At 31.8% G+C, this 16,486-nt stretch overlaps 2 protein-coding genes across 3 annotated transcripts; both read right to left on the bottom strand.

Moving 5' to 3' along the window:
* Positions 1-4,264: 4,264 nt before the first annotated feature.
* On the bottom strand, positions 4,265-6,616 carry LOC122590751 (receptor like protein 27-like). The gene has a single exon (XM_043762924.1). The coding sequence runs from the start codon at positions 6,614-6,616 to the stop codon at positions 4,265-4,267; it is 2,352 nt and encodes a 783-aa protein (XP_043618859.1).
* Positions 6,617-12,690: 6,074 nt separating this feature from the next.
* On the bottom strand, positions 12,691-16,072 carry LOC122592610 (putative 4-hydroxy-4-methyl-2-oxoglutarate aldolase 3). 2 transcript variants are annotated; one of them, XM_043764885.1, is made up of 4 exons: positions 15,960-16,072; positions 14,556-14,610; positions 14,289-14,411; positions 12,691-13,317 (listed from the first exon to the last, which is right to left on the bottom strand). In XM_043764885.1, the coding sequence occupies exons 3-4, from the start codon at positions 14,390-14,392 to the stop codon at positions 12,807-12,809; spliced, it is 615 nt and encodes a 204-aa protein (XP_043620820.1). In that variant the 5' UTR covers positions 14,393-14,411; positions 14,556-14,610; positions 15,960-16,072; the 3' UTR covers positions 12,691-12,806. The 2 variants fall into 2 exon arrangements, with proteins under 2 accessions (XP_043620820.1, XP_043620821.1); XM_043764886.1 differs by lacking the exon at positions 14,289-14,411 and having other exon boundaries at positions 15,960-16,068.
* Between the last annotated feature and the right edge of the window lie 414 nt (positions 16,073-16,486).

Raw genomic sequence — 16,486 nt, 5'->3', positions numbered from 1 at the left:
CGTAGCTTCGTAAATGTTATCGACTCGGTATTTTTGACTTGACTCGAAGTTTGATTTTTTGACTCGTATTTCAAAATGTGACTTGAATAGTAAGAGTTAGGATATATGAAAATATATAATTATATAATTATATATAAGTTTTCATTGTAAAAATAACAATAGTGTGTTGGTATATTAAGCTAGATATAGTAAACATTGGTAAAATCAAATCAAATTTTAAACCATATAAAAAAGTTATGTATATAAAAAAATATAAATAAAAAAAATTTATTTTGTGATTCGTGACTCGTAACATGATTCCGACCGACTCGCACAACAAAAACACGAGTCATGTTACGAGTCTTGAGCAAATCTGAGTAATCCACCGAGTCTCATCGTATTCACTTGATTTTGGCTCCACTCTTTGACAATAATATAGAAGAGAACATTCGAATGGATCAAGAGGTATTGTTATTGTTTTCACAATTATGAATTATATAGTAATATATGTTATAATAAGTTAAATTGGTATAAAAAAGAAAAAGAAAAAGTAAGGTAAACAAAGTTTTGACTAAATGTATAAAAGGAATGATAAATTACAAATTAATAATTTATATGTATCTTAAATCATAATAAAATATTATAAATTATAGATAGATGTGTTAAAGTTTTTATTGTTAAAATAAAGCTTTATATAGTTCTAAATAGTTACTCGGGCAATGCACTGGAGAGACGGTGGAGGCAACGAGACGTGGAAAATGAGTGTCGTTTAATGGTGGTCGTATTAATGATGGCGACGGTATGAAAATATTGTAAGTACTTCAGGGTTGAAAGTATTAGAGGTATTTCAACTGATATTTATTGCAAAAGGATAATGTGGGTATTTGAGATGATTGGATAATAGATGGTTACACATCGAAGAGCTAAAATATGTAACCACGAAACATGAAACTCGATAGCTAGTGGCATAGTGCAATGCACATAGAGTTATAAGAAGGTTTACTTTCACCACAAGAAGTATCCTTTGAAGCCAAAGCCTTGATATACGCATATGTAACACGAACACTATCCATAATGCATATTCATTTTTATAAGCCCTACACATACATTAGCTATGGTTGAAATGACGTTATTTGTAATGCCAGCCAGGTATGAGGTATATGGCTGAGATCAAGAAATGATAAGCTCTTGCCAAAAGTACTGTGATCCTTTTAATTTGACAATAGAAGTGTTGTAAATTATGATGCGAAATTAAAAAAAAAAAAGGGTGGTCATTTCGAACCATTTATAGGTGAACGGGTGAACTTAGTTTATAGTTAGCACTTAACACTTAGGAGGACCTATAGGTACAACTAATCAATTTGGTTAAAATAAAACAAGCCAAACGAGACCCAAAATGTATTCAAATATCATAAAACTTTTTAAACGCAAATAAGCTGATAATCATAATTATATAGTTTTTTAAATATCATAAAACTTTTTAAGTGCATTGAAGTATCACACTGCAAAGAATGTTATGGACAAGTAATTGAATTCAGAAGTACTTTAAAAGACCAGGGTTTTGTATAGTATACATGAAGCATTCGCCTAATGCCTCAGCTTTTGGATCCTTATCATCATAACTAGGATAGGTAATCTGTCAATACACAAGAAGCAATAGGCAAGGCCAAATTCCTTTTCGAGCTTTCTGTTATGTTCCCTTTCCAGGTAGAAAGCCCAATTGTGCAATGGGTGAACAAACCACAAACCGAGAGGTTGATGCGTGCAGCGTGCCTTAACAAGGGGTGTACAGTAGCCTAACGTCAGAGCTGGCAGTCTTGACCCAAAGTGTTACAGGTAGGTCAATCTGGATAACTTTTACAACACATTGGAAGACATCCACCAAACTGAAGTTACAGGTCTACGCTGTCAACTAAGAGAATACAACCAGCTCTAACCTCTCCAAAAATAAAGGTCTATGCCGTATCATGAAAAGGTATACTGCAAAAAAGTGATACTGACCCAACGAGTAGTAATGAAATGCAGCAAACAACATTACTGAAGACAACTAGAATAAAATGCACTGTATTCTAAATGGAAGAGGCAAAAAACAATAGTGATTGATCAATAAACTACAGCGAGAAGATCAGTACAAAATGACTATTACAAATTATCCACTGACCCACTAATTTGTCTAAACTAGCTGGTTGGCTTAGCCAAAATGACCATCACAAACTAGCTACAATTACTATTACATAGCAAAAGATTATAAAGATTCTTCATTCAACTAGTTCTTTACATCATTTTTTCTAGGATAGTCATATGCATTGGGAGAGGACATCCAAATAGCGCTCGAGCTTTTTTCTGGACACTCCACAAGGAATCGATATGCACTTGCTATTTTCTTCTGGTCCAAGACACATAAGCTCCATCTCTCAATACACATTTGAATACACGTGGACAGGAACATTCCATTACCTTAGAATAAGAAGACACAAAAACGTCAATTATGGAGATAAAACATAAAACATTTACCAATTACATAGAGAGAAAAATATCCAATACCTTCGCGTCTCTTCCTCCAACTTTTCCAGTGTCCGTTTCTTACGCTTGGATGAGAGCTTACTTGGAAGTTTCACTTGTGCAGGAGGCATGGTGGATGTAATGTATGTCTCCTCATCACTAATGATGTTCTCGAAACTGATGTCATTGGTTTCTAATGAATGATATTTCATAAATTGTTCCAAACCGATCATTATTGTTCACTAGGTTCCTTTTGTCTTTTGCAGTTTCAGCAGCAATAACCAGTAGCTATCTTTAGCAAACAATTGTAGCATCTCATTGTAAAGAGAAATTTGTTTGGTCCTCCACTTTTCAACTTGAGGCTTATCCTAAGTGCAGACAAACACAAATGGTATGATAAACATGAACAAATAAATGATTAGCTAAAGAAGTATTATGAAGCAAAGATAAACCATGCCTTGATCAATGCCTCCCACACTTCATCTTCGACCTCAATAAATTTAGTGTTGGGGTTCCACGAAAATCCACTTAATGAAGCTTATAAAAAGATCCTAATTAACATTGATCAAAATGTTCTTTTAGAGTTTTTAAGTAGATTTTCTCTCGATCTCATGCTTTGTAAAAAAGGCAAATCATTTGCTATAATAATTTATACGAAACCTATAAAACATCTATTTTTTGATATTATTCCACGAGTATCTTTATCAGGCAGATTTTGATCTTGTTAAACATAAATAAATGTTAATAGCATAAATAAAAGAACAACAAATCAGAGAATAAGACAACTATGCATTATGATCCTACAATGGATCCAGTAGAATGTAACCTAATTGGGTACCTATAAATACCCAACGATTGGATGTCAGAATTATTCAATCATCACAACATTCATTCACATTCATATTCAATCAATCATCAAAAACACACACATCCTTCTAGAGAGGGAAACCAATTCAGAGTTTTCTCACTCTAGGTTATCCTTTTATCACCTTAGGTTCGTGAAGAACTTAGTAGGTTTGCACTCTAAAGTTGAGGAGATTAAAAGGATAACACGGTTAAAACCTCATTTTGATTGAGCTTAACATCTCATGCTCAAACAAATACGTTTGGGATTTTTTTTTATTGTTAAGTTCATCCGTCGTAAATGCATGGAGAAATTATATATTTAGGGACGGATTTCCGACAATTTGCATATCTGTTAGAGTTCTTTTTTAATGAATTTAATTGGCCTGTTGTGTGAAATCCATCGGGAAGCTTCAGTATTGTTGGACGGAAAATGTTTTCGTCGTGAATCTGTCGGTAATACTATAAATTCTAGTAGTGAAAACACGATTTTTCAACTTTTTTCTCATTCAAAACCATGCATTAGACTTTCATATCACATGGCTCCTAAGTGATAAAAGAATACCCTCGATGTTTTTATTAAGTCGTATTCATGACATTCATCTCTTGTAATTAATAGACAGATCGCTTGGTGTGTTGGTACTGCCTATCTTCCAGCTGATTGATCAACCGATGTTCCTCTATTGTAGCTGATACATAATAATAAGATGATGTCATTAATTTCATTAGTTAAGTTACATCATAAATATCAAACTAATAATGGAAAGACTAATTCAACATACTAAAACAATGATATATAAATGAACCATGCATTATTTTACCAAACAAAAATTATACGGAGTACCTAATAATATGTAATATGTAACTTTACTTTGTATCATAGAACAAGCTAATTAAACTATTAAATGACAATCTAACACACTACTTCTCTTCGATCTTTTTAGTCATCCCTCAACTTTCGTTCATTAACTAACCTCAAAACCCAGTTTGGTTTTCCCTTGATCATCATAACACATCCAAAACCTATTCCAAGTACAATCCCACATGCATACCCCAACACAACAGATTGCCATGTAAATCCATTGAAAAACGTCGAATCATCATCTTCTTGTAGTGGTGACGATGGTAGACTTGTTGCTACTTCATTTTCTCGACATTTGTTTGGCAATGGGTATCCACATAATGCGGGGTTTCCTTGATACGAATTTGTTTCATATGTATTAAATTGCCCCCCTTGTGGTATAGTACCAGAGAGTTGATTGTTTGAAACGTTGAACACCGCCATAAATGTTAGCCTAGTAAGCTCGGGAGGAATTTTTCCCCTGACTTGGTTTGACGATAGATCTAGGGATTCAAGAAGTGTCAAGTTTCTAAGCGTTTTAGGAATATGTCCGGATAGTTGGTTATGAGACAGGTTGAGGTAACGAAGAGAGTTGAGAGTTCGAATATTATCTGGAATCTCACCTTTAAATTCGTTGTTTGAAAGGTCAATTGCTGTCAACACAGTTAAAATTCTGTCAATTTTCATTTCTTGTCCTTTAACAACAAGCTCAACACTCTCTTTATATATTTCACTACCTATGTACCTTGGAACTCTTTCTACTTCATTAATATCCATCATGGCCTTAAAATTCTCGAAATAGTTGGATGGCAGATGACCAGTAAACAAGTTTCCAGAGATATCAAGGATTCGTAATTTTGGAAACGGAAGCTGACTTCTTGAAGTGTTAATTGGTCCATGTAGGCTACCAGATTTCAAAACAAGAACTTGTAGTTGTGGAAGAGTGTCAAGCCATTGGGGAAACACGTCGCTTATCATGTTTTTTCCAAGATCCAGAACTTGTAGAGATTTGCAGTTCTGTAGGCTTCGTGGCACTAGACCTTGCAATCGATTTTCATAAAGATTTAAGCTAGTCAATTCACTATCATTCTTGAAACAATCCGGAACTACACCACTGATCATATTATTCGACACGTGAAAAAAAACCAAAAAAATTGAACTGCAAATTGATGAGTGAATTTCTCCTTCCATTGTATTATTCTTGATGGAATAAGCAACTATGTTAATAGGTACGTTTGGAAGAGTTCCATGAAACATGTTGTCACCAAGGTTGAGGAATTGAAGAGATGTTAAATTACCAATAGCATTAGGGATTGGACCCGAGAGTTGGTTTCGTGAGAGAGATAACTCAATTAAACCACTTGCATTACCAATTTCGGGTGATATAGGACCAGAGAATAAATTATCACTCGCTGAGAATGTCTCGGTTAACTCACCAACTCGTGGTAAAGGACCAGAGAGCATGTTGTTATCAATCGAAAGCCTTCTGATGTTACTCAAGTTAATTTCTTTAGGAAACTTACCACTTAGATAATTTGAGAACAGGTAGACCCTATGAAGCCTAGTGAAGTTTCTAAAGGAATCCGGGATTTCACCAACGAGATTATTGTCAGAAATTTGTAGATCCACGAGATCGTAAGCACCAACAAGTTCCGAAGGAATTGTCCCAGAAAGCTTGTTATCGTAAAGATATAAAAAATACATACGAGTTAAATTTCCTAACGAAGATGGGATCTCGCCGGTGAGATTGTTTGATGAAAGGTCAAGGTTTTCAAATTTCCTTGATAGCATCCCAATTTCTGTTGGTATTGTTCCAGAAAGACTGTTTTGAAAGAGGTAAAGGTGAACTAAGTTAGTCAAGTTGCCTATACTTTTTGGGATTTCACCAGTAAGGCTGTTTGTTTCTAGATAAAGAAATTGTAGACATTGTAACATACCAATTTCTTTTGGTATTGTTCCAGAAAGATAGTTTTCAAAGAGGTAAAGATGAGCTAAGTTGGTCAAGTTGCCTATACTTTTGGGGATATCACCAGTAAGGCTATTTGACCGTAAAAATAGAAATTCTAGATGCCTCAACATTCCTAATTCGTAAGGAATCGGCCCTGAGAAGTGATTCAAAGACAAGTCAAGACGTTTGAGTTGGGAGGCATCGGATAGATTAGAAGGAATAGGCCCAAAGAGTGAATTGTTATAAAGTACTAAAACTTGAAGATTTTGAAACGATGCGAAATCAAAATAGCTTAGGTTACCTTTTAGGCTTGAACTTGTAATTATGATGCTGGTTACAGTACTTTCTGATAAACTATTATTACTGCAAGTGACCCCGGTCCAGCGTTTGCAAAGGTCGACTTCTCTGTCCCATGATTCGAGAACCAATTGGCTTTGGCTGTCTAGGTTTGATTTCCATTTCAAAAGGGCTGATGCTTCTTTTTGTGCTTCTAGAACACTCATGTTTATATAAATCGACATCAAGATAATAACTATGAAAATCTTGGGAGATACAAGCTTTTGAGATAGTACTGAATTCATGTCGCACTGCAAAGCAGGTTATGGAATTTTCTATGTAAAACACCCTCAAGTTTCCTATATAACTTCAGCTGCCTGCCTGAATGTGTTTAAAAATATGAAAATTTCAAGCTATGGATTTAATTTGCTTGCCTAATCGATCACGGATAGACACATGGCATGTCTATATGAATTTTCTTGTCCGGCCACAACTTCTTTGCCATTTCATTTTGTGAAGACTTTGTTTTTGTTGACTCCTTTGACCAGCCAATCAGCAGTTGTCACCTCAATTTTAACATTTTATATTTAAGACTTTTGGCTGGGAACCGAGCTCACATACACCTCCTACTCGATGGTTATTTATTTTTCTTTTGAACACAGGGTGAAAATAGAAAATGGCTTATTTACGGTGGGATACTGGGATTTTATATTTTTTGAAAAATGACTATTTAGTCATTTTAGTATCGTGTCACTTCTATGTTATATGTAGTTATTCTGTTCATATCTCTATCAAAAATCTAGTGGTGTACCTAAATAAAACGAGATTGTTTCTACAAATACTTTTAAAAAATTTATATATGGCAAGCCCATATTTACCCTTAAAAGTAAAAAAAAGAAAAAAAAAAAAATGGGTGGAAACCCTTTGGTCCCATATACCGTATTAGTACCTAGAGTGCATACCGCATAGAACTCATGTTCGGTAATTAGTTATCATTCTCACATATGAGATCACAAGATATAATTTCTCCACATGCATTTGACAAGTTTTGAACCTGTTAATTACCTCTAGCCTTCATCTATGGACCCATGTGGTCACATGATGGAATGAGACCATCTTTTCAACTCTACCCTTTGATCCTTAAAATTATGGTGTCATATGAGAAAAAAATAGTCCTTCATTAAATGTTTAATAAAAATATAGAAGGTTACTCGCTTAATGCGGCGGCATGGGTAACTAATGGCGACGGTGACGATGAGTGGCGTCGGTGGCGGTGACTTAATTAAGTGTGTGTTTATTAATGTCAAAGTATTTGATTTAATGGAGATAATGTAAAAGTAATTAATTTCATTTAGGATATTATAGGTATATTAGGTGGATATATTTAAATTAGTTAATAAAAAATAAAGATAATTTAGGTATATCAAAGGTTGTTAAAAGATGGAAAAAGAATGAATTACTTTATAAAAGAGTATAGATACTGTATTGAAAAAAGAAAATTTTTTCTTATATAATAAAAATATCAATTACTTAATGCAAGTGTTAGTTGATATATTAGCCTTATATTAAGTTATAATGTATTAACTAGATTTTTGACCCGTGTCACATACACGAGATTTACAAACATTATTAATATAAGAATTAATATATGAAACAAAAAAAATACTTATACGTTAAATATAAAAATATACTTAAAAAGAATTGAGATATTTAATTTAAATGTAAATACTGAATGATAAATCATATCAAGGTTCTTGGGGTTTTCAATAATTTTGTTTGTTGTGTTTTTATTTGTAGATTTCAATTTAGATAAGAAGAACTATATCCTAGATATAATTTGATTTTGATTACTAATAATAATAATGATTATTCTAATTATAGTCTGATTACAATTACTAATAACAACAATAGTAGAATTAAATTGATTACAGTTAATAATATAAAATAAATTTTGATATAAATATGTAACGTCCCTAACTTTTAGCTATATTTTGTTATTAGATAGAAATTATGCAATAACGTATTCATTATTTTTAAATTGGGTTAAAAAGTGTAATTTGGTGATGAAAAATCAAAAAGTGTAAATTAATTTAGACATATGTTGATTTAATTAATTTCAACAACAATGATTATCCTAATTATAGTGTGATTACAATTACTAATAACAACAATATTACAATTAAAATAAATTTTGACATAAATATGTAATGTCCTTAACTTTTAGCTATATTATTAGATAGAAGTTATGCAATAAAGTATTAATTATTTTTAAATTGGGCTAAAAAGAGTAAATTAGTGATGGAAAATCAAAAAGTATCAACTAATTTAGACATGTGTTGATTTAATTAATTCTAACAACAATGATTATCCTAATTATAGTCTGATTACAATTACTAATAACAACAATATTACAATTAAATTGATTACATTTATTAATATCAAATAAAATATTGATATAAATATGTAACGTTCCTAACTTTTAACTATATTTTGTTATTAGATAAACATTATACAATAAAGTATTAATTATTTTAAATTGGGTTGAAAGTGTAAATTGATGATAGAAAATCAAAAAGTGTAAATTAATTTAGACGTGTGTTGATTTAATTAATTTTGAGAAATCGAGAGCTGTGATTGGTCAATTGATGTTAGGTCAGTTGTCTTATAGTATATATTAAGATTAAGATAGCAAACATTATTATATATATGTATATACAAATCTTTTTTTTATAAATTATGATTTTAAAAAATTTTAATGGGTTGAACCCAAAAAAACAATAAAGTGTGGTGTCTTAGATACCGAACTTTAGAAGACGTGGTGAAGTTCTGGACTTTCTAGTAGTTTTGCAAATATTTTGGGTAAGATTCTTATATACACCAAGGTTCTAGGATTATTAATATGGGATCCTATTAATATATATCATAAAATTAAATTAATATTAATTAATTTCTTATATTTAAAATATATTATGTTTTTTTTATTATAATTGAATTTAAAGTTAAAAGCTACTCTTATTCACTACTGATCACTCACATTGAAAGAACACGTCAAAGAAACTTATTTTTGTCTCTTATATTAAACTGTATAACTTCACAGCCCACACATTACATATGTATATTTTTTAGTTTACCAATATATCCTCTAAACGTTAAATAGCGTTTAAATCTATATTTAAAATCGTATTTTTTTAAATGCCCATCAATAATTAAAACTTTCAATTTATCTAACAATAATAATAATTGAACATTCTAAAATGATTTTTGAAAAAGTCACAACCGTTAAATGAAAATCAACTTTGAATTTCAACCTTTGGATTATTTTATTTACATCATGTTACTTTTTTAAATTATAAAATGTCATTTTAATTCTTTGATTTTACACCGATAACATCCTTACTAATTAAAAATTAAAATACCACTCTACAACTTTACATGAATGTTGAAAATGTATCCCAATATTAACTTCTTCAATGCCGATCTTTTTCTTAGACTTATTACTTTTTTGATAATTTTTAATCAACTAAAATATAAACTTTTTCAAATCAATTTGATTTTTAATTCCATTTTTCATTAATAATGAACCATCTATCTATCGATATACCATTTATTTATCTACCAATCTATAATAAAGAGTGTGATAAATTTATTTATTTTTTTAAACGGCTAAAAGAGACTTTTATTAATGAAAACAACCAACTAGCAAGATGCTAGATGTCAAAAAATACATTGTCTAGAGAAAGAAATAACCATACAACCACCTTCCGAATTAAAAACACGTATGTACTCAAAGTACTCAAAGAGTGTGATAAATTATTTATATGTAAAATCAAAGACCGTTAGATGAGGTTTTTTCTTTTATTTGTATCTTTTAAATTAAATTATTTTTTTGGAAAACAATGACGGTTAGATGTTTCTTTTTTTTTTAATTGTACCTTTAAATCAAAATGTTGATTTCGTATCGCACTTGACGGAAAAAAGCTTGATCTCATGTACCACACTGCCCTACGAAATCCACATGCTCAATTATTTGCATCGACGGCTAGCTACCATTCTCAGGCTTGCCTTTGGCAAGAATTAAACCTGCGTCCATCAAGACACATGAGAATAGAGTTTGTTATATTTAGTAACAAAATTGGTTATTATAGATGATTAAATATGATCGACCAAAAAAATCTTATAAAAATCCAGTTAATAATTTTAAAAATTTGAGAATAGAGTTTGTTGTATTTAACTTTATACCTTCGTTTACAAAGATATAATTCATTTACATTACTTACGAATATCCATGGTTCTCATCTTTTTGTCTGCCTTCTAGACTATGGGGAGTGAGAAGTTTATATGAAAGCCAGACAAATTTATTGAAAAGCTAGATCAAAAAAAATCTTGATCATTGCTAATGACATTTATCTCGTTGCTATCACCTTTCCCTTCAATGAGGTCTTCATCTTTATCGCTAATGACATTTATCTCGTTGCTAAATGTCAAAAACAATCTTGATCATTGCTAATGACATTATTTATTTCTTGAAGACCGATCAAAAAAAATCTTGATCATTGCTAATGACATTTATCTCGTTGCTATCACCTTTCCTTTAGAAAGGATTGTATTCTAAAGGATTCGTTAAAAAGAATCTGAAATAGGCCGAGCAATCATTTAGTGATTGTCTATTTAATCTGGAATTTTCTTATAACAAGTACGTGGAACTGTCTATTTACACCGTAAATGCTAGAAAACTATGCAAAATCATGTGATTTATGAGTATTACACAAAAAAGTTGCATTCACCGGTCTTCATAGGATTGCAATTACCTATCAGGTCCACTTGATCTAAACAGTCAATGATCCTTACCGGCATAGTCTCAACGTAGAGAATGCGTACGTAGGGATGATAAGCAACCAATGATCATCACAAAGTTATTGTGTATCGTACTCTGTTGGTTAAATCTCTACTAGTATATATATTACCATCATTGAAATATATTGATTTTAGAATTCTAGTAAAAAATGTTTTTATTCTATAAAAACTTGCATGCATTCGAGGATGTCATCTTAAAAATCATCCATCATTTCTTTAGGCCAATTGAGCCAATCACTAATTAAATGGTTGTCTTGTCTATTTCAGATGTTTTTTAACGGATCCTTTAGAATATAATCTTTTTTCACTTGCTATTTTCATATATCCATTCACCTTTTCAACATTAATTAATGTTTAGACATTGAACTAGCTTGTTTCTGTTGGATTTGAACCAACCTTAAACAGATTTTTAACTCTTTGAAGATTTCTACCTCTTTCACATATGACTTTAAACACGAATTAATTAGACATCGGGTTTATGAATCTAATCTTTAAATGGGTCAGCATTTGGTACAGGTCAATATGGGTTGGGTTAAGTCAAGTTGGAATGACTTAATTTTTTGGCCATTTTATTATAACGAAAGATATATCACGACGTATCCATAAAGTTAAGTTTGATGATGTCAACAATGTAAGGTAAAAAATATTACAACACACAAGCTAAATGTTTGCAGTCTCGCAAATCAAACATCCCTAATACGCTAGATCGAAGTAGTTAATTCCAGGTTTGCTGGAAAGAAGTTTGAACCTCAAACATTTTCAAACTCAAACAGATTGCCAGTTTCATTCCAATTTTTTCTCAATTGAGAAATCAACTAACAGGTCAATCCTTCCCTTATATAATATCCATTTTACAACGTTTTTGTTGAAATAGTGTAAATAGTGCGAGTTTGAGGATTGATGAGAAGCTGTCCTCGCTGACATTAAAAAAAAACCCATTAAGTCGGAACAGTTTCAAGTCCTATACATTTTTGAAAGAATATAAACGCCCAGATTACTAGCTTAATTAGTAAGTCCTTTTGAACGAGATGGCAGTATGTAGTCGACTTTGTTAAAGGGAGAGTCAGTTTGGGGCAACAAGAACCGTTCCTCTGTGGGTCTCCTCCCACTCCTCTGATGACCTCGATCGAAAGAAGAAAAACAATTTCATTAGGAAGTTGGAGAAATCACATAAGATGTTTTCCTCTAATGGTTATTAATTCATTTTAGTGTGTAACATTTTATTTGGTTAAAACCATCAAGCTTGAGCAACACTAATCCCTTCATCAAATTCTCTTTTCATTTAACCATATATATAAACTTGGTTTAATTTATATCCCAAGTATTTAACCATATATTGAATACTTGACATAACCTGTTAAATATTAATATACAATATATATGTTGTGAATTGACAAATTGTATTTGCCTTCCAGGTGAAAAGTAACAGAAACAACAATGGTTGATGTTATTCCAACATGAATCCTCAAATTTTATTAGAACTTTCATAAAATAAAAGTAACAAAGGTTATAATGTTGATAGACGTCTAAACTTTAATACCACAAAATGGCCGATTAATCATCTCATAAAGACAACTCAGTTGTCGACACAAGGATACCATCACTATCCGCATACAACCATTCCCCGTCATGTATCAAGGTTCCTCCAATGTGAACCGGCACATTCTTTTCACCAACACCTCTTTTATTCGACTTTTGAGGATGAGAAGCCAATGCCCGAACCCCAATATCACATCCATTGATCTCATCCACATCACGAATACATCCATTGACCACAATCCCAGCCCATCCATTGTTTTGAGCTAACTGACCTAAGTTGCCGCCGACAAGTGCACATCTCATGCTTCCTCCACCATCAATTACAAGGACCCTGCCTTCCCCTTTGCTTTCAAGACGGTCTCTAACCAATACATTGTCCTCAAACACCTTGAGTGTGACTACAGGGCCCGAGAAAGCTCGACATTGCCCATAAATCTTGAACACGGGAGCCAGGGCTCGGAGATCACCGGTTGCTAAGTGGGATGGATGTGCGTCACAAACTTCGGCTGTGGCAAAGGAAGACATGAATACTTTCCTGCCATATATACAAACAGCTTTCAGTACTCTTGACAAAAAGAATTACTTTAAAAGTACCAGAATAACTAGGTGCCATAACATTGACAATGAAATAAAAAGATTAAATCAGATTTCCTTTCCATGAGGAGAAATCAGATACTTGCAATTTTAACCTGTTAGAGAAGAAGTGGCAAATGGGCAGATTGGGCAAGTTGTAACTGGTTAAAATGGGCCGGGTCTAAATAAGCAGTTTCGGGCAGACCCAGACATTTTTTTCCTTTTCTTTTTCATTAATTACTAACGTGCAATATATGACAACAAAATCTGTAATTATTACAAAATTAGTCTAAAAATTTTTCTTTTAATGAACGCGTTTATAGGTTTTCATGTGTGTCAATACATTTCTGAGAAATTTCAACTCATTCGACAACTCTCATTTTCAATTAACTCCTTTAGCTCAACACATTAGAACTGTTACAAACAAAACACAATACACAGCCTCATTTACAGGTAGTGGGCTGAAATTATCAATAATTCTTAAAAGTAGCCAGATGAACAGCAATACCTATTTGAGACGAAATGATTAGCACCAAATCTATCAGCATATACAAACTACAAAGGCTCCTAAAAGCAAAGACTTATCATACTTACTAAGAATCCACACTATTTATCATAATACCATTTACAAAAAAGACAATTCCAAGAGAAAAAAAAGTTCAACTTTTAAACAAAAGATGATTTACAAGCCGAAAAGCACTCTTTAACTCCCTATTCACATACACACTAGTGTTAACTTTTCATTATTGGTGTAATTTATTCTCTAAAAGGTAAGAGTTCTTATGAATGACAACTATCTTGAAGCGCATACCCTCAAGTAATCACAAAAGCCGAAATAGACAAAGTAACAATGGATCATTCAAGCATCAAAAAGTACAATTATATGCAACACGGGCAAACAATATGTGTTTTTCAATAATCGTGGTGTCCAACCTTTGACCAACTAATCCACAAGGTCTGACTCCACCGCGACACAAACTCGAACGAGGTAAAGCTCTCACGAAAGGAGACAGGCGTGACCACACATAGGTAGTCATTCTTTTTCTCTTTTATGCACTAGCCAAGGTTAAAAACTTAATGGAAATTGAAATATTTACAACTTATATATATAACTTTACAATATAGTAATTCATAGAAAACAAAAACAAAACATGAACAGGATGCTAATCATAGGATTCAAAACTGTAGCTTTTTTTTTACCTTTAGTAAGCTAAGCTAAAATGTAGAGAATCCAAGGAGTGAAACAGATTTGACCCTGAAAAGAAAGATGTAGATTGATGATTTGATTAGAACATTATCATTTGATGATCAAAAAGTCAATAAAGGAAATAACTAGGAGCAATTGCAATATCCTTTTTTGGTGATTTCTAAGGATGAAGATTAGAAAAGTAAGAGATGGGGCAGTTGATATTTGATAAAATCATATATTGGTGGGTACACACAAGACTTTATATTATCTTGAAAGGTGTGCCTAGTGATCATCTTTCGTAATATTTCCAACTCATTTTTCTTACTCTTTTTTTCTTGTAAAGCATTTTTCTAACTTTGTTGATCACAAAATTGTCATTTTCACCTAAAATACTGTCATCTTTTACTTTGAAATTTAATGACCTAAAACTATTTTAAGTAAACATCAAACATTCTAACAGTTTCCCTTAACTGGGGATCCTTCATTCCTTCTATAATTAGTTTGGAACATCAAGTTATCTTCCTATTTCACTTTTGCTAACATTCTCGAACTTTCGATAGTACCATTACAATGGCAATCTTGTTTTGGGCTTACTTGATTATTTGTTCATGTTATAATAAATACATACTTTTAAAAATGATCCCCAATAGACCCATTATCCATACCATGCCATTACCGTTGTTTTACACACTCCAAATGAAGATAATGGTACTTGTTTACTTTAAAAACAGATTAACATTGTTAAGTAGTTTTTTTTCGAATGATGCCTTTTGAATATAAGGGTAAGACCACTTAGTGTAGACGACATTCTTTTAAACCGGACCTAAGTTAAGTAGATTAACATGGAAAAAAAAAAAAAAAACCTTCAAAAAGCGTCAACCAAGGCTCAAATCCGGGGAAAAAACCACATTACTCAAACAGCCAGGCTGTAATCATCGTCTTAACACTTCAAGTAGTTATGACAAAAGTGACACATTAATCCATAGGAGATATGTCTTTTTTTTAAAAACGGTTATTATTTTTACTCCTTTTAAACTCTATCCATAAATTCCTAAATGCAGTGACAGAACCATGTACATTTCTCCAAGAGACAATAGCTTCCACCACCCACATAAGAGATTTTCTGAACAAATCTTAACATTCTACTCTCTCTTTTTTTTTTCTTTTTTTTTTTTTTTTTGTGTATCATATCTATAGCTAGTACTTAATTCTATAGTTTCATAAATCAAAGTTTCATAACTTATAAAATATCTCATTGACTTCTGCATGCAATTCCTTTTCACATTATAAATTGAATAAAATTTACTTATTTACTTTCACTTTAACTTATACATAAGATTTAATTAATGAATTATTCATCATCCGCCATAATAATCAAATCAAAAAGATTAAACTAGTAATAGAAGTGTAATTACCTTAATTTAGAAGTTAATTCCCCTGTTTCTTCTTCTGTTTTTGTGTGTGTGAAGAACACCAACCACCACAGTTCTTTAAATTGTGATCACCCAAACAGAAATGGAACTTAGCTAGTCAGCCATCTGGTGTACCCAGTGATGCCACCTATCCCTTTGACCAATTTAGTTGACTTATTCACTATATTTACTCTACCTTTTTTGTTATTGCTACTAGTTCGATGTGATAATAAAAAGGAAATTATAAATGTAGCCCATATTTTGATTAAATTATCAAACCAAATAGTTAATTCCTGGAACTATTTAGTAAACGATATATAATGTGGTAGATTTATTTAATTGTATAGTATAATATCATTTCTCAAAGATAGGTAATCTAAATTTTTTTTTAACTGATAAAAATTCTTAATAATTAAGTTATGTTTCCAATTATTATTTAATTATTAGTTATATTATTCATTTGTTATATGAAATATAAGCTCCAAAACCATCTCCGTCGGTGGTAATTCATAAGTCGGTTGGGATATATA

Source organism: Erigeron canadensis, chromosome 3, assembly GCF_010389155.1.
Source record: "Erigeron canadensis isolate Cc75 chromosome 3, C_canadensis_v1, whole genome shotgun sequence".
Classification (NCBI taxonomy): Eukaryota; Viridiplantae; Streptophyta; class Magnoliopsida; order Asterales; family Asteraceae; genus Erigeron; species Erigeron canadensis.
Note: the sequence above shows the minus strand (reverse complement) of the source record. Positions and strands in the feature narration are given on the sequence as shown.